The sequence below is a fragment of the Salvia splendens genome, chromosome 17 (assembly GCF_004379255.2).
Source record: "Salvia splendens isolate huo1 chromosome 17, SspV2, whole genome shotgun sequence".
NCBI classification, from domain to species: Eukaryota; Viridiplantae; Streptophyta; class Magnoliopsida; order Lamiales; family Lamiaceae; genus Salvia; species Salvia splendens.
The window spans coordinates 26,289,311-26,315,629 of NC_056048.1; the positions used below are offsets into that span (position 1 = coordinate 26,289,311).

General features: G+C 36.8%; 3 protein-coding genes and 1 pseudogene across 3 annotated transcripts; 2 read left to right on the forward strand and 2 right to left on the reverse strand.

Annotated features, from left to right (window-relative positions):
• The window catches only part of LOC121774851, a 91,877-nt pseudogene that overhangs the window by 20,038 nt on the left and 45,520 nt on the right, over positions 1–26,319 (reverse strand).
• On the forward strand, positions 675–3,088 carry LOC121774859. Its single transcript, XM_042171735.1, has 4 exons — positions 675–1,180; positions 1,779–2,273; positions 2,558–2,599; positions 2,757–3,088. The coding sequence occupies exons 1-4, from the start codon at positions 719–721 to the stop codon at positions 2,844–2,846; spliced, it is 1,089 nt and encodes a 362-aa protein (XP_042027669.1). The 5' UTR covers positions 675–718; the 3' UTR covers positions 2,847–3,088.
• Positions 3,973–9,014, forward strand: LOC121774857. Its single transcript, XM_042171731.1, has 4 exons — positions 3,973–4,530; positions 6,582–7,076; positions 8,374–8,505; positions 8,656–9,014. The coding sequence occupies exons 1-4, from the start codon at positions 4,072–4,074 to the stop codon at positions 8,737–8,739; spliced, it is 1,170 nt and encodes a 389-aa protein (XP_042027665.1). The 5' UTR covers positions 3,973–4,071; the 3' UTR covers positions 8,740–9,014.
• Positions 14,765–21,574, reverse strand: LOC121774856. The gene is made up of 4 exons (XM_042171729.1): positions 20,973–21,574; positions 15,434–15,928; positions 15,197–15,295; positions 14,765–15,042 (listed from the first exon to the last, which is right to left on the reverse strand). The coding sequence occupies exons 1-4, from the start codon at positions 21,477–21,479 to the stop codon at positions 14,959–14,961; spliced, it is 1,185 nt and encodes a 394-aa protein (XP_042027663.1). The 5' UTR covers positions 21,480–21,574; the 3' UTR covers positions 14,765–14,958.

Here is a 26,319-nt window from a genome sequence, read left to right on the forward strand (position 1 = left end):
TGAGATATTTGATGGACCATGTGGAGGGATTTTTTTTGTGGTTTGTTTAAACATTAGTATATTCATCAATTTATACACTTGCCAATACAAACATCACAAATTGTGTACAAAACGCGTTGAAAGATCAAATCTCTAATCAATACTCGCACTAGTCCCCACTAAATATTCATTATTTTTTTATTTAGACTATTCATAAATATAATTAATTTCATTTTTACTATTTTAAATAAATGGAACCCACGTTCTCTAACTCACTACTCATATTTTATTATAAAATCAATATTTATAAAAATAGATCTACACTCCACTAACCTTTTTCACTCACTTTTTTCTATAAATCAAATAATTTTTCAAAATCCGCACCAGTCAAATATAAGACATTCAATGTGAACTGGAAAGAGTATACCCGCATATTTCTCTAACTCACTACTCATATTTTATTATAAAATCAATATTTATAAAAACATATCTACACTCCACTAACTTTTTTCACCTACTTTTTTCTATAAATCAAATAATTTCTCAAAATCCGCACCAGTCAAATATAAGACATTCAATGAGTCAAATATAAGACATTCAATGTGAACCGGAAAGAGTATACCCGCATATTTTTCCAGCAAGTGGACAAATTTTGTAAGTCGATTAAAAAATGTTCTTCACCACACATCCATTTAAGAGTGAGTGATCAGTAAGTGAAAAGAGTCAAATTGAGAGAGAGATGGAAGAAATGAGAGAGATCGTGAGATCCTACTACGAGAGGGAAAGCGAGGCCGATAAGAAATCAATCAAACAATCCTTCACAGAAATAGACGTCAACGGCGACGGGAATATAAGCCTGGCGGAGTTCAAGAAGACGATGAATGACGGTGTGGTGGCCTTGCTCTTGTTTGATAAGCTCGACTTGAACGGCGACGGGAGCCTCGATTTCGACGAGTTTCTAAGCCTTTACTACATGCTAAATAACAAGGTGCCGATAACCTCATGCAACGGCTGCGCTAAGATTCTGGCGGGCCCTTACTTCTCTTGCTTGCGTTGCTTTGGAAGAGACGCCACTTCGTACGACATATGTTGTTCGTGCTACCGCAGTGGCGCCGAGTTGTCGCATGAGCACTCGCTTGAGGACATGGTGGATCACCACTATCTCATCAAGCTCTTCAGGGATGAAAAATCTAAAAACAAGGTACTCATGCACAAAATAATGTCTCATATTATCATTTCGAGAAGCTTTTTTACCCTTTTCTATTTAGGATTACAGATTTTATTATAAAACTAGTAAGTACTTCCTCTGTCCATGAATAATCGTTCTATTTTCCTATTTTTGTTTGTCCACTACTAAATGTCTCTTTTGTTTTTATACTCCTTACAAAAAATAGTCTCATTTGTGTACGACATGAGTTTCAATGAAAAATCGGTAAAATAAGAAAAAATGAGAGAAAAAGGTGGGGAAAGTATAAGAGATAAACCTTCCATTTTTAGCAATGAGACTATTTTTTATAGACATCCAAAAATGACAAAACGAGATTTTTTTTTTAGATAGAGGGAGTTCTATTTTTGTAATGGGCCTCTTATTTTTGTAAAACTAAATCCACCTTCCACTATCTTTTTTCATTCACTCTCCATTACATTTCTTAAAATATATGTCCAGTCAAACTGGGCCTTGTATTATTAGATAGAGAAAGTAACATATAAAAATAAAACTTACGTGCCACTAAATTAACACATACTCCATTTAGAGTGTGCGAATATTAATGATGTTGTTGTAACATGAATCCAAGCAGAAAGAAATAGAGGAAATTCGCGAAATCGCAAGAGCCCTTCACCAAGCCAGCTCTCCTGAAGTCCAAGAATTAGCAACCAAGTTTTTCCAATCCATGGACTCGGACGGAGACGGCCGAGTCGATCTGTCAGAGTTCCTAGCCTTCATGACGGAAGTAGGCCTTTCCTACAAGAAAACATCTAGTTTATTCGACGAGCTCGACGTAGACGGCAACGGCACCCTCGACTTCATCGAGGTCATGACGCTCCTCTACATCATCAAGAGCGGCCGCCCTCAATGCGACTGCTGCGAAAAAATCATCCCCGGTGTATTCTTCTCCTGCGTCGAGTGTTTTAAGAATCCCAAAACCTCGTTCGATCTGTGCAAGGATTGCTACAGCACGGGGAAGTACAACCATAATCACGGCGGCCGGGCTCAGTTTTTGGACAGTCATACGTTGTTGCAGGCTATGAGATGTCCGGAGATTGCAGATATGTCAGGCGTAAAAATTCATGAGGTAATTTTTTTATTTTATTTTATTTTTTGCAAAAATTCCAACCTTGGAATAATAGTTATTACCAATGAATATAGATAATGATTTGCAATAAAATGAAATACATAATTAACAATATATTTGGTGTATTCATTTCAATTATGATATTAGTCTTGAAATCATTAGGGAAAAATGAATAAAACACACAAGATATAATATTCAATTCGAATTAATTAATTAATTAGTGAATAATGCTGTCCTTTTCCCCCTTTATATGCGGTAATTAAATCTCTTGTTTGTGGCTGCAGGCAGGGAATAGATCCACAGTTGACACATCAAACCCAAAGTGGGTAAGTATGCAAAATTTGTTTTATGTGAATTTTGGTACGAGAAATTATACATATTGAAAATTAGATTTATGAAAATGATATATCAAAATATGCAAGCATAATATAAAAAATGAAACTCAATTTGATTAACACATTGCTCTTTCTTGATGCATCTCAGAGCAAAAGGAAGGCTGCATATACTACATTTGACATAGCATGCAAAGTCGGGACCTTTTCCAACGCCGTAGGCCTCTGCACTATTATGTGATAATATGAGAAGGCCAAATAAATTCAAATAGAAGAGGGCTAAAAAAGTGCATTTCTTTATATTAATGATATTGTACACGAATGTTGATTGGACTACTTTTTTTTTTCTTGTTCATGTAATCTTATTAATGATATTGTTCACGAATGTTGATTGGACTACTTTTTTTTCATGTTCATGTAATCATTATCTTTAATTGTTGATGTGTATGTTTAGTGTGAATGACATCATTTTAATCAAAGTAAGAGAGGACTCTTACTTATAGTATTATTTTTTTATCCTCTTTCCACTTTAACTCTCTTTGACCGTTATTAAATATCGAAAAAGGAAACTTGGGACACTTAATCGGGGACGGATGAAAAAGGAAACTTGGGACACTTAATCGTGGACGGACGAAAAAAAGAAACTTAGACACCTAATCGTGGATGAACGGAGTAAATAATACTACCTTCTAAATTCTTACAACTTCGGAAGTTCGAAGTTAATTGAGTCATTTCTATTTTTGGCAAAATATAATTTCTTTTTTACTTTATTCTCTATTCATCTCTCTTACTTTATTATCTCTTATTTTTTTCACCATCCATTAACACACTATTCTTAAACTCCGTGATGAAAAGAAATACTTTATTAACAAGGAACGGAAGGAGTACAAATGTATCGACTTGACTCCTGAGAGCTACCAATACAAATATCACAAATTGTGTTTTATACTACTCCCTACGTCCCACATAAAATGACACATTTTTATTTTCGGTAATTTTTTCTTTCCAATTAATACACCCAAATACTCTTTTTCTTCCAACTCTCTTTCTCTCTTCATTTAATCCTTTTACCCACTCTTTCTCTCTCTAATTAACCACAATAACCAACAACTCCTAAAATCCCCGTGCCGACTAAGAAATTTGTCATCTTAGCCGGGACGCAGAGTAGTATTTATTTTGTTCATATTACTGTTGATGTTTACGAAGACCTCATGAGAGCTACCAGACATAGCAAATTCAATTATCAATTCAAATATGACAAATTGTGTTTCATACTTTTCTTCATTATAGTACTTGATTCTTACACTTGACGACGAAGACCTGAGACCAGACAGCAAATTGCATTAATGTTTTTTACTAGTTCAAGCAAAATATCTGTGCAAATTTTCAATCAAGTAGACTAATTTGTAGTAAATGAGGACTAGATATTCTCCACCACCCAACCAATTATAGAGAGAGAGAGAGAGATGGAAGGAATGAGAGAGATAGCCAGATCCTTCTACGAGAGAGCAAGCGAGGACGAGCAGAAATCGATCCAACAATTCTTCGCAGAAATCGACGTCGACGGCGACGGGAAGATAAGTTTTAGGGAGTTCAAGAAGGCGGTGGGCTCGTGGCTGTGCAGGGAGGCCGTGTTCGAGAAGCTCGACAAGAACGGGGACGGATGCCTCGATTTCGAGGAGTTTCTGTGCCTTTACTACATGGAGAAGAAGGTGGACATCTCCGAATGCGGCGGTTGCTCGGATCTGCTGGTGGGGCCCTACTTCTCTTGCATCCTTTGCCAGGGAAAAGGCGCTAGTACGTACGACCTCTGCTGCGCTTGCTACCGCAGTGGCGCCGGCCCGTGGCACGAGCACGACGTGCAGCACGTGATGGATCATCACTCTCTGCTCATGCACTTCAGGAATGGCTCCGCTGAGTTTAAGGTAATCAATCTTGTTATGCTCAATCCATATTTTTGTTGTCGTTGACGAAACATGAATAAAACCTAACAAATTATAAAAATTTCTATTTTTGTTAATATTTGTAATTTTTAAATGTACAAATGAAGAGAATGAATTATGGATAGGGTTAATTGGTTAAATTTCAGCATGCGTTAATTCAAATTCTTAAATTTAGTTAATATAAAATTGCGGGCCCCTATAGTTTCAGGTAGGGGTGGGTCGATACGATATATCGTATCGAAAACGTTGTACCGTATATCGTATCGAAAATATCGATATGAAAGAATTTCATATCGTTATCGTATCGAAAGTTTCGATATATCGAACTTCCGATATGGAGGATATCTATATCGTTATCGTATCGATATTTCAATATATCGTACCGAAATTCGATATATCGAAAATATCGATATATATCGTATATTCGATATAAACGATATATCGTACCGAAATTTGATATATCGAAAATATCGATATATATCGTATATTTGATATATATCGTATATTCGATATAAAACGATATATCAAAAATATCGATATATATCGTATATTCGATATAAAACGATATATCGCGATATAAGGAAATTCATATAGTTATCGTATCGAAAACTTACGATACAGTATCGTTTCATATCGGAAATTATAATATATCGAAAAACCGATAATTTTTCGATATTTTTCAATACGATACGAGCGATATATCATTTTTTCGATATTTTTCCCCAACCCTAGTTTCAGGTAGCATTAACTCTACATGTGCATTGCCAGCACTATTGATGTGTTTCATTTTATTTTTAGCCTGGATAGATAGAAAAAGTTAATGGAACGTGGTCATACATCTACATGTTAGTCCCTCCGTTTTTTAAAAATAACAACTCGTTCTATTTTTGTCCGTTTTTTAAAAATAGCAACTTTCAAACCTTTTATTTTAGGAAATCTTTACAACTCTATATATCAATTTATTTACCACTTATACCACTACAATTAACAACTTAAAGTGGACCCCATGATCCACTAACATTAATTCCATTACTTTTTTCTCTCTCTCTTACTTTACTAATTTTTCTCCTCTCTCTTATTTTATCAAATTATGCATTAAAACCCGTGTCGTTTTAAACCTCCTTATTTTTTAAAAACGGAGGGAGTACTAGTTTTATAAAGTCCACTAACAAAAATAAATGTGATAAGTATGGGCGAATGGACAAAAAAAAACTATTAAAAAACTATTTTTAATAGTCACTCTTTCTTTGGTAAAATTTGTCATTATTACTCTTCTAAAACTTGTGGTACACCAAAATCTTCTTTCATACATGACCTATGATGAAGTACATTAGTCAAACCCAATGCCTGCAACTGATGAAAGCCCTACGGATTATGTACGTCAAATCCCGTCATAATTAAACTAATTGAAAATTAGCCTTACATATAATTAATTAAAACAATTTCTCAAAGTTCATAATACTCTCACTGTCCCATTAGAAATGAAATGTTTTCCTTTTTGGTTAGTCCCATTAAAAATAAAACGTTTCTAAAAACAGAAACAATACTCTCTCTACTTTTTCTTCTCTCCTACTTTACTCTGTCTTCATTAACTCACAAAAAACACTACATAAAATCCCGTGCCGAAAAGCAAATGTTGCATATTTAATGGGACGGAGGGAGTATAAGTAAAACTTTTAATAAAAGCCCAGCTCTAAATTAAGCTAATTTATTGAATGTTTTCTCAAAATTCAATCTATAAAACACTCTTAACCAAACTTATAAATTGTACTAATGAACTCTTATCCCAAATGCATATTTTAGTCTCAATAGTTGTGTGAATATGACTATATGCATTCTAGGTTTTAATGTAGCTTATTTACCATGACTTAAGAATATAACTAGTCAGTTAAAAGTAAAAACATGTACTCCACAAGATTAATCCTAGGCACCCATACACCTTAGTTGTTGATTTTGTAAGTCAATCTTTCTTTCTGGATATTGGCAAATAAACATAAATTTTATATTCGTTATTAATACATGAATCCAAACAGAGAGAAATGAAGGAACTGCGCGACATCGCAAGAGCCCATTACGATGCCGGCTCTCCACAAGTCCAAGCATTAGCCTCCAATTTCTTCCGATCCATGGACTCAGACAGAGACGGCCGAGTCAACTTGTCCGAGTTCCTAGCCTTCATGAGCCACGAAGGCTATCCCTACATGCAAAACTCTTGTTTCTTCGACATGCTCGACGTCGATTGCAACGGAACCCTCGACTTCTATGAGGTCATGACGTTGTACTACATCATTAAGAGCGGCCGCCCCTTCTGCAACTGCTGCAACAAATTCATCCCCGGAACATTCTTCTCTTGCGTCGAGTGCTTTAAGAATCCCAGAAACTCGTACTATCTGTGCCTGGCTTGCTACCGGACGGGCCGGTGCCACCATAGCCACGACGGCCGGACTCAGTTTTTAGACAATCACACGCTGTTGCAGGCTGTAAGAGGTCCGGCGCTTGCACATGCGTCGGTGGTTCCATTTCATGAGGTAATGTGGGTTTTAATAATTACATTACATAGTGATGTTATATTCCCGCGTCCCATTTAAAATGAAGCGTTTCATTATTAGTACAGAATTTCTTTCGGTGTTATTTTATGTATTAAGTGTAGAGAAAATATAGTAAAAAAGAAAATCGAGCCAAAAAAAATAAAAGAGTAGTATTTTCATTTTTAAAATAGAGCCAAAAAAGAAAATATTCCCCAAACAAAAAAAAAAGAAAGACTAGTATTTTCATTTTTTAAAATGTATAATTGGAGTGATACATCTAAAAGAATATGTAACTTTAAATATTACCTTTAGATGCCACTCTAAAAATTTGTAACAGTCTCAGGAGTCATAGAACTGGGCTTGTAAAAGGTACTCACAAAAGAATTGTTTAATCATATTGCGAGGGTATTCATAAATGATTTTTACATGAAAATGAAAGAATTTGACATAATTAATGAAAAAAAATCACAACAGTTAATGTGGAACATGACATAAAAATACTACATGAACATGTAGTTTAGTGTAAACCGTTTAAGATCCTTTCTCTTATCTTGTCGACACAACGCAAACACAATATTACCTGTCGATTCATGTCGTGGTCGTGTCAAATTCGTGTGACTATTATCATTAATATTATTATTTTAATAACTTAATTATTTCAATTCGTAGTTTACTCAGTTGTGGTTTATTTGAGCATTAATTTTAAACTTTTAGAATTTGGGATCCGTAGGAGTATGTGTCATATGAAATTTTTATTATATCTTGTCGTATCAGCATGAATTAAATCTTGTTGTTATCACGTGTGTGTCCGTATCAATGGATTTTTACCACATCATATTAGGGTTAAAAGTTATTGTGTCATGTTATTATCATGTTGACATAATAACAGGCCGGCACACACATTTGATTGGGAAAATTACACATGTAATATTCAATTAGATTGTATAATACTCCATCCGTTCAATAGTAGTAGAGTCATTTTCCATTTTGGGTGTTTCATAGTAATAGAGTCATTTCCCTTTTTAGTACACATTTTCTCACTCTTACTTCTCTATCTCTCTTATTTTATTCTTTCTACTTTTTTCTCTCTCCTACTTTATCATCTTTTATTTAATACATTACACACTTTTTTCTTAATCTCCGTAACGGAAAGAAATGTCTCCACTACTGTGAAACACTATACAACGGAGGGAGTAATAAATTATCCTTTCCTTAATTCCCCCTTTTTTTGTCCCTTTCTCATAGATAGTGAACTTATATTACTAGTAGCTGGTAAGTATCTTGTTTGTGGCTGCAGGCATGGAATAGACCAACACATGGCATAGCTCCATTGCAACATGTCAACGTGTATAATTCGTACATGAATCAATACAATACATACATAAATCACCAAAATGCAATTGTTCCAGCATCATCAAATTCAAACTGGGTAAGTACAATATTTCGTTTTAATATGATTTTTTGGATCGAGAAATTATAGGTATGGAAAATTATTTTATGTAAGGTGTTACATGTATATCAATAAAAAGAATTTTTGTAGTATTATTAATACATATCTCTTTCAATTGATACATCTCAGAGCAATTGGAAGTATGCACTTACAGCTCTTGAAGGAGGACTCAGCATTGGGGGCATTGCCAGCACCCTCTGCACTATTTTGTGACAATGTGATCAAAGAGGGAAATGAATACAAAGCTACAAGCATTTTACTTAATAGCAAAATCTGCATTTCTTTATAAGTGCGATTTTGTAATTTGCATATTCGGGAGAATTTTGACTGGAATATTGGCGTATGTTGCTGTTGAGTGTGACCTACCTCATTTCAAATCCTATAACATTTGGTATTTCACTTTCAAAGGATATATACTTTTTTATTATGTATTCGCTGCTTCTCATAATGGATGGCACACTTGTATAATGATATGAGATTTTATGAAATGTTGTTTTGTGTGTTGAGTAGAGAGAGAAAATATTTTATTTATATTATGAGATGTTGTTTTGTGTGTTGGGTAGAAAGAGAAAATATTGTAAGAGATGTTGTTTTGTGTGTTGGGTAGAGTGAGCATTTTCTATAAAAAAAATGAGACATATATTCCACCAACTTTTTCAATCATTTTTTTTTATATTTCTTAAAACCCGTGTTGTAATCAAAGTGGACAATTATTGAAAGACGGAGGGAGTAGTTGGTAAATTTCTTTTTTGAGGATGCAGACATGGAATAGGCATGGTAAACAATAATGTTGTACATGTACATTTTGTTTTCTGGATAATAAATTATTTCTATTTATATATTGTGATCCCTTCCAGGGTGGACTGGAGGGAGTATTATTTTGATGCACACAGTTGTATTATAACTTGTACTGATTCAGCTAAACGAATGAGTTCTAACATATAGGGAGATGATCAAAATAAAAATGTATTTAAATCCAGAAATGCAGCCCAAATCTTAGCCCTAGGATTAGATGATCTAATGGTCAATAATTAGCCAAAAACACGGAATGCCATAATTAAGCAATTTTAGGTCATATTATAATATTTGGGTTTAATGTCATGCTACGATCATTTTAGGTCATGCTTTGTTAGTATGACCTAAAAATTAACTAACTATGACCTAAAAGTGCCCTACGTATGATATTGTTCTGCGTTTTTGTATTTAAATCTAGTTTTGCATAGATCAAAACCCCATATATATATATATATATATATATATATATATATATATATATATATAGGGTATTGATCTATGGCAAACACCCCTTAACCAAATAACTAGAGAACAAATCTCAGCCACACATCTTAATACTCCAAATTAATCTTATGGCTTAGCTATTTTTACATGTTTTAAATAAAAAGTAATTAACAAGGGTATTTTTGGAAACTATATTCAATTCCAACCGTCTCCTTCAATTTTTCAACTCCAATTCACACTTCTTTTCCTCTCCCCTCTCTTCCTCCTCTCCCCAGCCTCCGCCGCCGAGCTCAACACCACCAGCCGCAAAATAGATGTGAGCACAGCCTTGAAGCAGCCAAGATATGATCGACTGCATCGAAATCCATCTTCTTCTCTCTACAAGCAAAATCCGGCGTACCTCTCCATAGATTCATGCGCAACGAAATGCGGCAGTAGTATCTTATGGATTCAATTTCTTCAAAAGCTACGTCATTAGCTTTGGGCTTCTTAGTTTACACAAAATCGGATGTTTAAGTAACGAGTATTATAATCAACGAAAGGACTAGCTGGTGCTGGATTCTTGCTGGGATGGTCCATTGCGTGGATGTTTCCTAGTTGGTGATAAAGATGTGCAGTCTGTATATAATCTACTGCAGCTTGAGAATTTTGTGGTTATTGTGCGCTTGTGTGATGTTCATAGAACTGTATTTCCCTTTTTCTTGTACGTGATTAAGTGTATTGCCTTCAATTTCAGTTTTTTGGTCTTTGAGTAGTCCTTTTTGTAGCAATGTTGTAAATATGATCTTGATGGAACTTCGGTAAATACTTACAATAATATTGGGCTAAGGGATGGAGTTGTAGCATTTTAATAGTGATGTGTTTTGTTAACAATAGTGAAGTAAAATCATGCTAAGAGTGATGTGTTTTGTAAACAACAGTGAAGTAAAATCATGCTAAGAGTGATGTGCTTTGTAAACAAGAGTGAAGTAAGATAATGCTGAGAGTGATGTGTTTTGTAAACAAGAGTGAAGTAAAATCATGCTAAGAGTGATGTGTTTTGTAAACAAGAGTGAAGTAAAATCATAATAAGAGTGATGTGTTTTGTAAATAAGAGTGAAGTAAAATCATAATAAGAGTGATGTGTTTTGTAAACAAGAGTGAAGTAAAATCATGCTAAGAGTGATGTGTTTTGTTAATAAGAGTGAAGTAAAATAATGCTAAGAGTGATGTGTTTTGTAAACAACAGTGAAGTAAAATCATGCTAAGAGTGATGTGTTTTGTAAACAACAGTGAAGTAAAATCATGCAACAGTGAAGTAAAATCATGCTAAGAGTGATGTGTTTTGTAAACAACAGTGAAGTAAAATCATGCTAAGAGTGATGTGTTTTGTAAACAAGAGTGATGTAAAATCATGCTAAGAGTGATGTGTTTTGTTAACAACAGTGAAGTAAAATCATAATAAGAGTGATGTGTTTTGTAAACAAGAGTGAAGTAAAATCATGCTAAGAGTGATGTGTTTTGTAAACAAGAGTGAAGTAAAATCATGCTAAGAGTGATGTGTTTTGTAAACAAGAGTGATGTAAAATCATGCTAAGAGTGATGTGTTTTGTAAACAAGAGTGATGTAAAATCATGCTAAGAGTGATGTGTTTTGTTAACAAGAGTGAAGTAAAATCATAATAAGAGTGATGTGTTTTGTAAACAAGAGTGAAGTAAAATCATGCTAAGAGTGATGTGTTTTGTAAACAAGAGTGAAGTAAAATCATAATAAGAGTGATGTGTTTTGTAAACAAGAGTGAAGTAAAATCATGCTAAGAGTGATGTGTTTTGTAAACAAGAGTGAAGTAAAATCATAATAAGAGTGATGTGTTTTGTAAACAAGAGTGAAGTAAAATCATGCTAAGAGTGATGTGTTTTGTAAACAAGAGTGAAGTAAAATCATAATAAGAGTGATGTGTTTTGTAAACAAGAGTGAAGTAAAATCATGCTAAGAGTGATGTGTTTTGTAAACAAGAGTGAAGTAAAATTATGCTAAGAGTGATGTGTTTTGTAAACAACAGTGAAGTAAAATCATGCTTAGATATGTGGTTACAACAATTAGCTGATCAATCAAATGACTCTATTATATTAAATTATATTATATTATAATCAATAACATGAATGATATGAATAAAATATCTAAAGTAGATTGCTTTATCAATTCATAATATGATTATTACTGCATTTGCTTTGGGGAAAGGATGTTGAGAGCCGTTTTTAGTAAGAGGATTGGGAGCATACAGAGAGTATTTGTTATCTTGCTACTATTATTGGACATTAAAATGTGTGATTTTATTTTAGATTGGAGCCTTTGCAGCTCCGGACAGAATACACTGGGCCCCTGGTCAACCAAAGACGACGAGCGGAAAGATAATGAGAAGAATTTTGAGGAAGATTGCTTCGCAACAGTTAGACGAGCTTGGTGATACAAGCACACTTGCAGAGCCTGGAGTTGTCGATCAGCTGATTGCACTTGCTGATTCCTGATTTGAAAGTTCAATAATATTCAAATAACAAATGCAAACTCCAACGATAGTTGCGAGTACAACATTCAAATACATAAATAGACGAATTCACCATGTAGCCCTCACAAAATCATAGGTGGAAGCCAAAGGAGATATGCAACCATGCAATTTGCAGAGTGTTTCGCCTATAAATACCGACGCTTCCGCTTCGCCACTTCTCATCACCACACACACAGCGCATCAAGATATCAACCATGGGCAAGCTCTCGCTCTCTGTTCTAAGCTTTCTTCTGCTGCTAGGATTGGGCTACGCCATTAGAGAGCAGCAGGGAGAATGCCAGCTCAGCAACGTGAAAAAAACGGCAACACAGTGAAATTTCATAATGTAATTTCCAAAAATACCCTTGGCCTATTTTAGATTATTAAAATAAATAATATTTGTTCCATTAAGATGTGTGGCTGAGATTTGTTCTCTAGTTATACACTTAAGATTAGTTATATCTTGATCACTACCCTATATATATATATATACTCCATAAATTAATGAAAATTTGTAAAGTTTGTAATAAGCATGCAAAAAGCAGGATATCTAGTCTGTGGCCGTGGGCATCTGGAAGCGGCAAAGCGGGCAGTAATGATTCTTCCGCAGCCAAACCTTGATGCACTCGCCGTGAAACACATGCGCACACGGACGATGGAGCGGGCGGTGGCGCTAAGGTGCAAGGAGGGGGGTGTATGAGATGGTTGACGTATTCTTTGTTGAGGGAAAAGTTGAATTTGAATTCGAGATGAGGGAAAATAGTGGTGTGGGGTGTGCTGCTTATTCTGAATCTGGTGTGACAACAGTATTGAGAATCCATGCTCATTGATTCAACTAACCAATGTTTTTTTCTTTGGGAGATTTTGTGCGAGACAATGGTTTAATCAAGGCTTTATTTGTACATGTCGGATCATTGATGTAAAAAGAATCCAACTTCAGTTAGGAAATATATTACCTTTAGACTAATTTTTGGTTTCTATTTAGATTTTTTGTGATCTAAATAAATTCTACGTTGAGATTTTTGGGTGTTTAGGTATTGAATTATTAATATTTTCATATTTCTGGATTCTATTTTATGTTTTTGACTTATTGATAAACTGTTGGCTTTACTTTTCAAATATTTCTTCCTCTTCATTTATGGTATTCAAAACTTTTAAACAAAAAAGTATATTTTGATAAACTGTGAAACATGAAACCAAGAAAATGAAATTGTGGTTGGATTGGACACATCACACTTCCTCAACAGTCACATACTAATTTAACATTGATTAAAAAAAAACTATCGTTCCTCTGACATACTCCATTCATCTGTCATTTAAAGAGTCATTTTGATTTGGTACGATTTTAAAAAATTATTTGACGTTATAAATGAAAAGTGAACGAAAAGTTATAATAATAGATCGTAACATCCTGACTTTTTCTACTTTTTAGTTGAGCTCGAAACGACATTAATTTTCAAGCAGAATATTTTTTCATTAATTTTTGTTTCTTTTCTACAATTAGAGGAGATACGGATGTTGACGATCAGTGAAGAGGAGTTTTGATTTTTGTTTAATGCTTGAAATAACACCAAAGTACACGGATAACGTGGGAATGAAAACAAGTTGCGAAAGAAATTACGAAATCCACAGCCTCCAAAGATCAGCGTTTTCTTTTTCTTCTTCATCTTCTGCTCCTCAGTCTCAGTAATCTGCAATCAAAAGTTCACACTTTCAATTAGCCAATAAAGTCTCAATTACGCATCTTAATGCAAAAGAGTTCTCTCTACTCCCTAATCTGCTCCTCATAAGCCAAATCAATCTCTAGCACTATCAATTCCTCCAAATCTTTACGACATATAGGTGGCGTTCGGTTGCCATGACTAATATCATGAGACTATCCATCTAGGATTAAGTTGTGGGTTTATTTTAGTTGGAGGGGGAGGCTATGACTAATTATCCTGAGACTATCCATCTAGGATTAAGTTGAAGGGTTCAATCTTATAAACCAAACATGATACATATTTAATCATGAGATTTAATCTTGCCAACCGAACACCCCCATATTGAATAACGATATATTTAGACAAATTGAGGAGCAGACATACTCCTTCCGTTCCTTTATAGTTGAGTCATTTTTTCATTTCGAAAAATTCCCTTATAGTTGAGTCATTTACATATATAGTACTCCCTCCGTCCCATAGTAGATGGCATACTTTCATTTTTAGTTTGTCCCACAAAAGATGTCACATTTCCTCTTTTGAAAAAAGTTTCCTCTCACATCAATTATAAAATTATATTTTCTCCCACCACTTAACACACAAAACTACGTCTCCTAAAATCTCGTGCCATCTACCAAGGGTGCCATCTCCTTTGGGACGGAGGGAGTAACATTTTTCTCTTTCTTACTTTATCTGCTTTACTTTATTCACTTTTACTTTTTTTCTCTAACTTTTTTATCTATTTATTTAACACATTCAACATCCCTTCCTAAACTCCATACCGAATAGTTTCGCCTCAACTATGAGGAAACGAATGAAGTAGTATTTTACGTCTCAATAATAAGGGAAAGTTAAACTCCCATCCTAAATCTGCTACTGAATACAATCAAAACTATCCGACTCTAAATTGCACAAAATATTACATATTTTTTGGTACTTCTTTTGTATTTATTTGCCTCTCCTATATTGTCACATGATTGTGCACAAGGTGGTGGAAAGGTTCCCAACGCTGACTGCTACTTCCAAGGCCTCAAGTGTCGTCTTGAATTTATTCTGAGATGCATCAAGAAAGAGCTACGTATTAATCATGAAATTTCATTTTATCTTTACATGTACGACGCATCATTCGCATAAAAATATTTTCCCATATCTATAATTTCTCGTTTTAAAAAAAATCAAATTAATACGAACTACGCACACTTATTACCCATTTTGAATCTGATGGTGCTGGATCAATTGCATTTTGTGTATGTACAATGCTATCATGATGTACTGGAACTATCGCATCTGTGGGTTCATCACATGCCTGCAGCCATAAACAAGAGACGGAAAAAGAGTAAAAGTGAAATAAGACATTTATTGGTGAACGGACAAAAAAGGAAAAATGAGATATTTAACGGCGGACAGAGGGAGTAGTTCCGTCACTATATAAAACCCACATTACCTCATTAGAATTTGCCCCTGACGCATGAGCAAGCCCCGGATCTCTGATAGCTTGCAGAAGCGCATAATTGTCCAAGAACTGAGACCGGCCGTCGTGATTATGATTGCATTTCGCCATCCGGTAGCAATCACAACACAGATGGAACGAGGTATTAGGATTGTTAAAGCACTCGACGCAGGAGAAGAATATACCGGGGATGAATTTGGCGCAGCAGTCACAGAAGGGGCGGCCGCTCTTAATGATGTAGTAAAGCGTCATGACCTCGAAGAAGTTGAGGGTGCCATCACTGTTTAGGTCGAGCTGTTCGAAGAAAGAACGGTTTTGCATGAAGGGATAGCCTTCGCGCCTCATGAAGGCTATGAACTCGGATAGATCGACTCGCCCGTCGCCATCTGTGTCCATTGATTGGAAGAACTCATATGCTAATTCTTTCACCTGTGGAGATGCGGCTCGGTAATAGGCTTTTGTGACTTTGCGCAGTTCCTCCATTTCTTTCTGCATGGATTAATGTTTCAACAACATCAGATCTAATATCATGGTTGAAAAACTAATTGTGTGAAGATTACATAAAACTAATACTGCTTCCATCCAGCATAAGTGAGTCATTTTTTTGGGACGTCCCTTCATAAGTAAGTCATTTACTCATGCCCTTCCAGTCCCTCGGCCAAGATCCAGCAATACACAACTCCTTTTTTTTCCAATCTCAAACCGGCAAACCAAAGCCAAAATCAAGTGAGATCCAATTCAAAAGGCCAAATCAATTGAATCAGCTTCAATAGGATTCAAACTCGATGGGAAAATTTTCCCTATTTGGTCTGAACTCATGCCCGTTGCCGTCTGCAGCCGAGACAAATCGGACCATCTAGAGGGTGACACCGTTCCTCCCAAGTTCGACGATCCAAAATTCAAAGAATGGCTGACCGCCGACTACACGGTCTTCTCATGGCTCATCCAAAACATGGAGCCCCGAATCGTCATGCAGTTTGCGCAACATCAGACGGCCAAGGCTATGTGGAAGAGCTTGGTCACAACCTTCAGCGTGAGGGCCGATCGAGTCCAAATCTATGATCTCGAAATGACAACAATCAAGACGATTCAAGGATATAACACACTCGAATTCTACTAGGGAGAACTCCAGAAACATTGGGTCAATTTTGATGCAAGAAAACCATGTCCCTACACCTGATGTGACAAGGGAGTCGAAATTTACATGAAGGAGACGGGTATTCAAAGGTTACACCAGTTTCTCGGTGGCCTCAACGACAAATACGACAGCCTCAGGAGAGAAATCCTCAAGCTTGGGGATGATACAACAGCCGAAGAAGCTTTTGGCATCGTCAAACAAGAAGAAGAACGGACCGCAGTTTGGAATCCATCGGTCAAACCGACCGCTGACTCAGGGGAGGCCGGAATTGGAGCCAGTTTTGGAGCCCTCAGAACAGAACATCCGCTCCACCCCACACCCGCGACCACAACCACCACAACCACACGGATATCCCCACAATCGGCCACCGAAAATTGACAAATCGAAGCTTTACTGTACACACAGTGGTATGAACAAACACACAATGGAGACATGCTTCAAACACATCGGATATCCGGAGTGGTGGGAAGTCGGCCACAAATTGAATTGGAATGGAACGGCCAAAGGGAAATCAGCGGCTCGGTGTAGGAATGCAAATGAAGGTAAAGGGTTTGGGATTTTAATCCAAACCCTCCTATTTTTCCCTTATTACAAAACACACCCCTAATTTTTCCTCAATCCCCCACCGTTTCTGAAAATTTTTTAAAACCACCCCATTCTGGTAATATCTATCAAACTGGTCCCCAAACTCCCCACAAATCCGAAACAGATCCACAAATTTGATTAACCCCTTTTTGGCTATAAAAATTGTTCTACTTTAGATGATCCATATATGGCTCGAATATGTCATGTTCAATCTGAGGGGGGTAAGAAAGATAAGCAATGGATTTTTGACTGCGGTGCTACTGATACAATGACGTGTGATTTAGCAGATTTGTGTAACTTAACCACGTCAAGACGCAAATATGTTGAAACTGCTAGCGGAGAACTAGCTCGGGTAAAAGGAGCTGGCACTATTCAAATTTCTCCATTATTAGCTCTATCAAATTGTCTCTATGTTCCATCTCTATGCCAAAAGTTGATGTCTGTTAGCCATGTAACAAAGGAGCTCGATTGCACCGTTCTAAAGCATCCTAAGTTTTGTGTTCTGCAGGGTCTTCGTACGAGAGCGATTATTGGGCGTGGCACTGAAAACCATGGATTGTACTGCGTGGATGAGATAGCTCAACCGGGCAGTATAATGTTGGCTCAAAGAACTTCACGACAAGAAACGATGTTATGGCATAGGCGGTTCGGGCATCCATCTCCGGGTTATTTGAAAATTTTGTTTCTTAGTCTTGTTTCAAATTCAGCATTTAATTGTGAGACTTGTGTTTTGGCCAAGTGCCACAGACAATTTTTCTTCTACCGATACTAGAGTTGAGACTATGTTTTCATTAATACATTCTGATGTGTGGGGTCCGTCTCCTATTACTGGGGGACATGGGTTCCGCTATTTTGTCTTGTTCATTGATGATTGCACTTGAATGACATGGGTCTATTTTTTGAAAAATAAATTTGATGTATTTTCAAAATTTGTTGAATTCTACTCGATGATTCTTACCCAAATCCAAACCAAGATTAAAATTCTTCGGTCTGATAACGGGGGAAATTTGTGAACTCAAAAATGAAAGATTTTTGTGCTGAGAAAGGCTTATTGCATCAAACATCTTGTGCCTATACGCCTGAGCAAAATGGGGTAGCCGAACGGAAAAATAGAGTCGTCCTACAAATGACTAGGCACTTCTCCTTGATTCCAAGGTTCCAATTTTTTTTGCTTAGAGGCTGTAGCTACTTCCATTTATCTCCTCAATCGTCTTCCTACTCGCAGCTTAAAAATGAGATCTCCTCTCCAAGCCTTATCTTCCTTAACAACAATCCCATCTTCTTTGTCTCTTAAACCCCGTATTTTTTAATGTTCAGTATTTGTGCCTATTCCGAAAAATGATCGTACCAAACTATCTCCTTGTTTCCTAAAATGTGTTTTTGTAGGATATGGCTTAAACCAAAAAGGATATAGATGTTATGATCTCAACAGTCGACAAGTCATTACCACAATGAACTGTTAGTTTTGGGAAAATGAATTCTTTTATGGATCCTAACTTCCGAGTCAGAGGGAGGGAAATACGATAGACTTCCTAAGTTGGTCACCTATGCCATGCACAATAGATCCTACTGAGGGTCCACCCGAGCCAGCTTATACTGCCCCGAGCAAGTCTTGCACATTGTACAACCTGTGAACCCGATGACTCACCAATACCCCGTCCGACACCTGAGGTAAACAATACTACAATTGAAATTCCTGTTATTACTGATGATAATTCTGCATGTTACCCAGTAGATGGAGATATTGGACAATACATTCTACCTCACTAGAGTAATCGAGGTATCCCACCCAAAACACATTCGCCGGAAAGAAGGGGGAAAGCAAGATACTCAGTAGGGAATATAGCAAGGGAAAACTTGACAAAAATGGCGAGAGCTTTCGAAGAAGCATTATATGAGGAAGAGGAGATTCCCTAGTAAGTCAAAGAAGCCATGAAAAATAAAAAATGGAGAGAAGCAATGCAAATAGAATTGAAGGCACTTGCAAGGAATCATACTTGGGAAAAATGTCTGCCCGTAGAAGGGAAACGTGCAGTGGGATGTAGATGGGTATTCACAATCAAACGAAGACCAGCTGGATCTGTTGAAAGGTACAAAGCTCGACTTGTAGCAAAAGGATACACTCAAACCTATGGAGTGGATTATTCAGAAACCTTTTCCCCAGTAGCCAAGATGGATACAGTTCGAGTATTACTCTCAATTGCATCAATTCGACGTTATAAATGTCTTTCTACATGGAGAATTGAAGAAAGAAGTCTATATGGAGAGCCCTCCTGGCTTTGAGGGGACTTCAAAGAAGCGGAAGTATGCCGACTGAAGAAAACTTTGTACGGACTAAAACAGTCTCTGAGAGCATGGTTTGGTAGATTCAGCGAAGCAATGAAGAAATTTGAATATCAACAAAGTAATGCAGGATCACACCTTGTTCCTAAAAAGGAAAGAAAATAAGAATACTTTCCTACTGATCTATGTTGACGATATGATCGTAACAGGAAATGATGAAGAGGAGATCAATCAACTCAACAAAAATCTGGCAACTGAATTTGAGATGAAAGATCTAGGAGCACTGAAATACTTTCTTGGTGTGGAAGTATTAAGATCAAGGAAAGGGATATTCATCAACCAAAGAAAATATATCCTTGATCTATTGGCAGAAGTAGGGATGATGGATTGTAAACCAGCAGAAACACCCATCATTGCAACCATGGTCTACAAATTAAAGAAGGTGCTCAACTGACAGATCGAGAAAGTTACCAAAGGCTTATGGGGAAGCTAATCTACTTATCTCATACTAGACCTGATATTGCATATGCAGTCAGTATAGTAAGTCAGTTTATGTACCAACCTCAACAAAAGCATCTTAAAGCAGCAATAAGGATCGTGAGATATCTGAAAGAAACATTTGATCACGGGATCATGTTCAAAAAGAATGACCATTTGGAAATTCAAGGATACACTGATGCAGACTGGGCAGGGAATCATAGGAGATCCACTTCTGGTTACTTTACATTCGTTGGAGGAAATCTGGTCACTTGGAAAAGTATGAAATAGAAAGTTGTGGCACTCTCAAGCGCATAAGCAGAATTTAGAGGTATTAGAAATGGATTAACGGAAGTCTTATGGTTACGAAGACTAATGGAAGAATTGGGGTTGTTATCACAGAAAACATGTAAGCTTTTTTGCGATGACAAGACTGCCATCAGTATATCAGAGAATCCAGTTCTACATGATCGAACAAAACATGTTGAAGTTGTCAGACACTTCATCAAGGAAAATATTGAGGAAGGAATTGTTGAATTCCCTTTTGTTCGATCCAAAGATCAACTTGCAGACATATTGACTAAAGCAGTTGGCGCAAGAGATTTCTCGGTTGTTCTTGGCAAGTTAAGTATCGGGAATCTCGTTATTTAACTTGAGGGGGAGTGTTGGAAAGACAACTTGAAGTATCCAAGAATGTTAGGAAGAGAAAGTATGAAGTTCCAACCCATTGGAAAGAGAATATAGCATTTATAATGTAGAGTCCCAATAGTCTAGTCCCTATGTGCATTTATATCTCATGCCCTATAAATACCAATGTATCAAACAAACACAATTCAGTGAATAAACATTCTTCTCCAATATTCAATATTCGATTATTCAACAGTGCCGTCCCCGAAGTGCATATTCTTTGGGGACGGAGGGGAGGGAGTAATTTCTTAATATTCGTGACAATTCAAAGTGAGTCTCTTGTTAAGGACAGGAGTATTTCCTAAGGTTGCGAGGAAAAATGAAAAGTAGGCTTAGTTGGTGATATTACTGTAATAAAATTACCTTGTTCCGAACTTTTTCATCGTCAGCGATGTGATGCCTGAAGAGCATGAGCAGAGAGTGATGATCCACCATGTACTGAGAGGAGTGCTCATGCGACGAACCTCGGCGGCGGCGGTAGCAAGTGCAGCAGAGATCATACGTATCGGCGCCTCTTCCCAAGCAAAGCAAGCAAGAGAAGTAGGGCCCCACCATCAGCTCCGAGCAACCGCTGCATTTGCCTATCTCCACCTTCTCCTCCATGTAGTAAAGGCATAGAAACTCCTCGAAATCGAGGCATCCGTCCCCGTTCTCATCGAGTTTCTCGAACACACCGTCGGTGCTCAGCCACAAGCTCACCGATTTCTTGAACTCCACCAGATTTATCTTGCCGTTGCCGTCGATGTCGAGTTTTGCGAAGGATCGTTGTATCGATATCTTGTCGGCCTCGCTTGCTCTCTCGTAGTAGGCTCTTGAGATCTCTCTCATTCCATCCATCTCTCTCTCAAAACGATGTGTGATGAAGAACATTAATTAATTGTATGGTATATCAGCATTTTCTGATTCGATTTACAATATTTGCCCACTTGATAGAAATAAGAATGCGAATATAACTAGCGTTAGTTAATTTGATACAACGACAGACTAGATAGTTAAATTGATACAACGATTAATAAGGAGGTATTACTAACTCTAAATATTATGCTAACTTGCTAACTAACCAACTTAGTATAGTAAAAAATATTAATACAATGATATGATTGTGTAAACTATATTTTTGTGTTGACATTTGTATATTTAAATGTCAACTGTCGACACTGTGTCGATATTTTATGTTGATGTTATTTTGTTAGGTATTGAAATTAACATGCAATCAAGTGTGTAATCAACAAATTTTGTGATAAATCGGACTTTTGTACGGAGTATATTAACAAAGACCAATAACCGAGAAAAAATAATTCCTTGTAACAACGGATCTAGAAATTGATTTTCTAGGTCGGACGAATATAAATATACTCCCTCTTTAGCTAAAAGTTTCTCACATTTTTCCATTTCCGTCTGTTCCACAAAATTTGTAACATTTAACTTTTTTTCATTTTTGGTAGTGGACCTCATATTCCACTAATTGATTCAAACTCCATTTTATTCTAAAACTAATACTCCCTTTGTTCCACTTAAAATGAAACATTTGGAAAACGACACGAGATTTTATGTAGTGTTATTTTGTTAGTTAATGAAGAGAGAGTAAAGTAAGAAAGATGAAAAAGTAGAGATAGCATTATTTTCATTTTAGGAAACGTTCATTTTTAATGGGACAATCAAAAAAAGAAAACGTTTCATTTTTAATGGGAAAAAGGGAATATATTATAAAAGTATGATCCATATTCCACTAACTTTTTCAACTCATTTTCCATTATATTTCTTAAAACTAATGTCCGTTAAAGTATAACAAAATTTAAGGAACAGAGAGAATAATGTTTAAATATATAGTGTTATAAAACATATTATAATCTACGTAGCATACTGTCAATTTAAATCTTGTCTAAATTGTTATCAATTAAACAATTGCCACATAATTGACAATCGTAATGATTTTTGTTCAACTATCATTAGAAAAATGATAGTTGATTGGGGTATTTTAAAGAAATCTTATCCATTAACCTATGAGGTACTACAACCATTACTGTTGAAAAATTCATAGTTTGAATAAACAAATTGATACAATTGAATATTATGCAACACTTGGTCAAATTTCTACCTATAATAACCCTAACAATCACTAATACGCATTGAATCCTACCAAGTCAATATTTAATTTTTAGCAAATTGATACAATTGAATATTATGCAACACTTGGTCAAATTTCTACCTATAATCACCCTAACAATCACTAATATGCATTGAATCCTACCAAGTCAATATTTAATTTTTAGCAAATTGATACAATTGAATATTATGCAACACTAGGTCAAACTTCTACCTATAATCACCCAAACAATCTCTAATATGCATTGAATCCTACTAAGTCAATATTTACTTTTTAGCTTTTAAATATTCTTTTTTCTTAATACGAATGTATATAATCTCTTCGTCTCATAACAAATGTCACACATGAAATGACACAAAATTTTAGGAGATATTATTTTATACTGTACTATGTAGTGGTGAGACAAAATATATTTTTATAATATTAATTTAAAAGAGAACTTTTTCGCAGCTCGGTGGGCTGCCCACTAGACTGACCCGCCTAATCATCAATCCGAACGATTAGTCTGATTTCGAACTGAATTATAATTTTTTCAGCTCTTACCCTATAATTTTAGCAGATTGATCAGGCTAGCTCATTAGATCCGGTTTGAACTAATGTACTAGTAGTTGAATTGAAAAGATGAAACACGAGCTACCGATTTCGAGATGCTAAAAGTATATATTCCCTCCGTTCACAAAAAAAAAATAGTCCTATTTGTGGACGACACAAATTTTAATAAGTAATTGGTAAAGTAAGAGAGATGAAGAGAAAAAGTAGGTAAAGTAAGAGGAGAGAAAAAAGTAGGTAAAGTACAAGAGAGAATTTTTCCATTTTAAGAAATAAAACTATTTTTTGTAGACATCCCAAAATAGCTAAATAGAACCGTTTTGTGGACAGAGGTAGCGCGTCCATATCACAAATTAAATGATTCTGAGTTTTTGCATATTTAGACTTTCGAACAAATATCGGGACATGACTTTCATTTTACTAAGCTCGATCGACCAACCACTAAAAAGCATCAAGTTGTACGCTTTCAGTGATTAATTATAATTGCCCGGTGACTTACTTGTTTTTTTCTTTTTTAAAAGTCTATTTGACATCACTAATTAATTTTATTACTTTACATATCAATTCCGAAGCTATCACCAATTAATTATTCTTTTCACAAGACTTTGTAAGTGACTAATTAATTAGTTGAAGTTTGAAATCGTAAATGCAAATTTAGTGTTATGATAGTTTTTTATAAAAATGTAATATATGCGTTTTAATCTATGTAAATTAAATCTTTAATACAAAATGCATAATCAAAACGTACAGATAGTGTTTAGGTCATTATTAGTTTATTTGTAGGTAATTTTTGGTAAGAATGACCTAAAATGATCTAAAAATAACATTTAATCCAGATTTTATAAAATGACTTAAAACTGATTAATAATAATCTTTCGTGTTTTTGGTTAATTATTGATCATCAGATCGCATAATCCTACGGTTACGATTTGAGCTGCATTACTGTATAAAGATGCATTTTTGTATTATCATTTTCCTATATGCTCTAATGCTAATATTCATTTTATGAAAATATCTTTTTTTTACTAATTCGCCTTTGGACTTAAGTCAGCTCTAATAATATTTAGAAAGAGAAATAAAATTACTGCCCCAATAAGTTAAGGCTATCTGCAACTCTGTCTCTTATCCGTCCCTTAACCGTCACTTAAATTACTATTCATGGGCCCACTATACTTTTTACTTCATCTCTTAACTAAGGGAAAGAACCTGCAACCCTCCATCTCTTATCCGTCTCTTAACCATCTCTTAAATTACTATTCATTCATTTTCATTTTTTATTTTTATTTCCAACAAATTCAATTAATAAAAAACACACTTCATTAAGTAAAATAAAAATACAACTTAAAATCCTAAAAAATACATAATTAAATTCGTGGAAAAAAAAGACATTATTTAAAATACAATTTAAACCTAATTATAAAAACTACTCCGCCGGCGAATCATCCCCCGAGGGCGGTGGCGGTTCACTACCTGGAGGCGGAATACCAAGTTGTCTTGCCATAAACTCAATTACGGCAAGATAGGCTTGGTATTGGGGAGGCGTCATGCGGGAAGTGTCCGCCATTTTGGCGGTCATGTACATGGACATTAGGGAGTTCGAGGGTGCCCCCGAGCCCGAGTCCGCCTGGATTGATTCGCCTCGGCTCCTCCTCCCTCTAGCCGCCTTTGCCGAATCTCTCCCTTGCGGCCGACGGCGCCCACGGGAGGACCCCCTGGCATCTTCTGCCGTGCCCTCAACCTCTTGCGAGGCAGCCTCTTGTGCGGCGCTGCCCGAACCGCCCTCACTAGACGAGTATTGGCCACCCGCAGTGTGCTTCGTGTGCTTCGAGGTCAAGCCCGAGCTGGACCTCACACCGCCGGCCAACCTTTTCTCGTCTTTGACGACCTCTCAAACATCGACATGTTTGAATTGATTGCCGGTGTTGTTGAAGTAGACTCGCAAAGCCGACCTCAGAATGTCGGCACCCCGTGGCTCCGCTTTGGTAATGAGCCGCTTCACTCTTGTACATGGCGCAGAATTTTTTGACCTCTCTGTCGACTCGGTCAAAGTGAGCGCGGAGCATCTTAAATGTGCGGCGGCGCCCCTCCCCCGGCTTAATCTCGTGGTAGTCATCAATGACCTTTTCCCAGAAGCACTTCGGGGATTGTTGATTCCCGACGATGGGATCGTACGAGACGCTGATCCAGGCGTTGTACACAACCATCGTTTCCTTGGGGCTGTACGGATGTCGGCCTAGATCCTCCTCCTCCTCGTCCGCCTCCGCCTCAGCCTTGGAGCTTCCACCGCCTCGGCCTCCTTCCGGAGTGGGTTCAACTGGATAATCCTTCTGAATCTGAGATAATCCCTGCGAATACCTCGGGGCGGAGGGACGGGGTATACATCCACATCAAAATGGGGTGGTTGGTACCCCGCCGGCGTCGACGAACCCTGGGGGCCCGGCGTCGACGAACCGGTACCACCACCCAGGACATTGTACATGCCCCCAGTCGCCGAACGCGTTGATGTCAAACCCGCCGGAGCCGCCACCGCCACCGCCAGAGTTTCCGTCGCCGGAAATGGAGATGATTTGGGAAGAACAGATGTGTATTTGCGTGTGAAATGAGGATGAATCAGGAGTATTTATAGAGTAAAAAAACAGTCGAAAAAACGGTAATATTACCGTTGACGCCCCGGCGAGTGGGCGTCAAGCATGGCGCCGGGGCGCGCCACGTCGCGCAAGCGCTTGGCGAGACGGCTTGCCATCCGTCTCGGCGGGCTGGGGACGAGGCGGGACGCTGCAACGCGTCTCGCCGGGACGTGCGTGACGAGTTACGAGCCACCCGCGTGACGCGTTGCGGGTGGCCTAAGACAACTGAAAATAGAGAAGTGCTGAAACATAACATGACTTATTTAATTGGTCGAGAAAGACGGTAAAAATCGACTCCCTTTCTCTTACCATCTTAATCGGTCATTTCCGTATATTTGCATTTACATTTATATGAAAATATTTGAGATATAGAATTACTCTGTTATTTTAAAATTTTATTCACCAACGTTAATGTTCATTAAAAAAA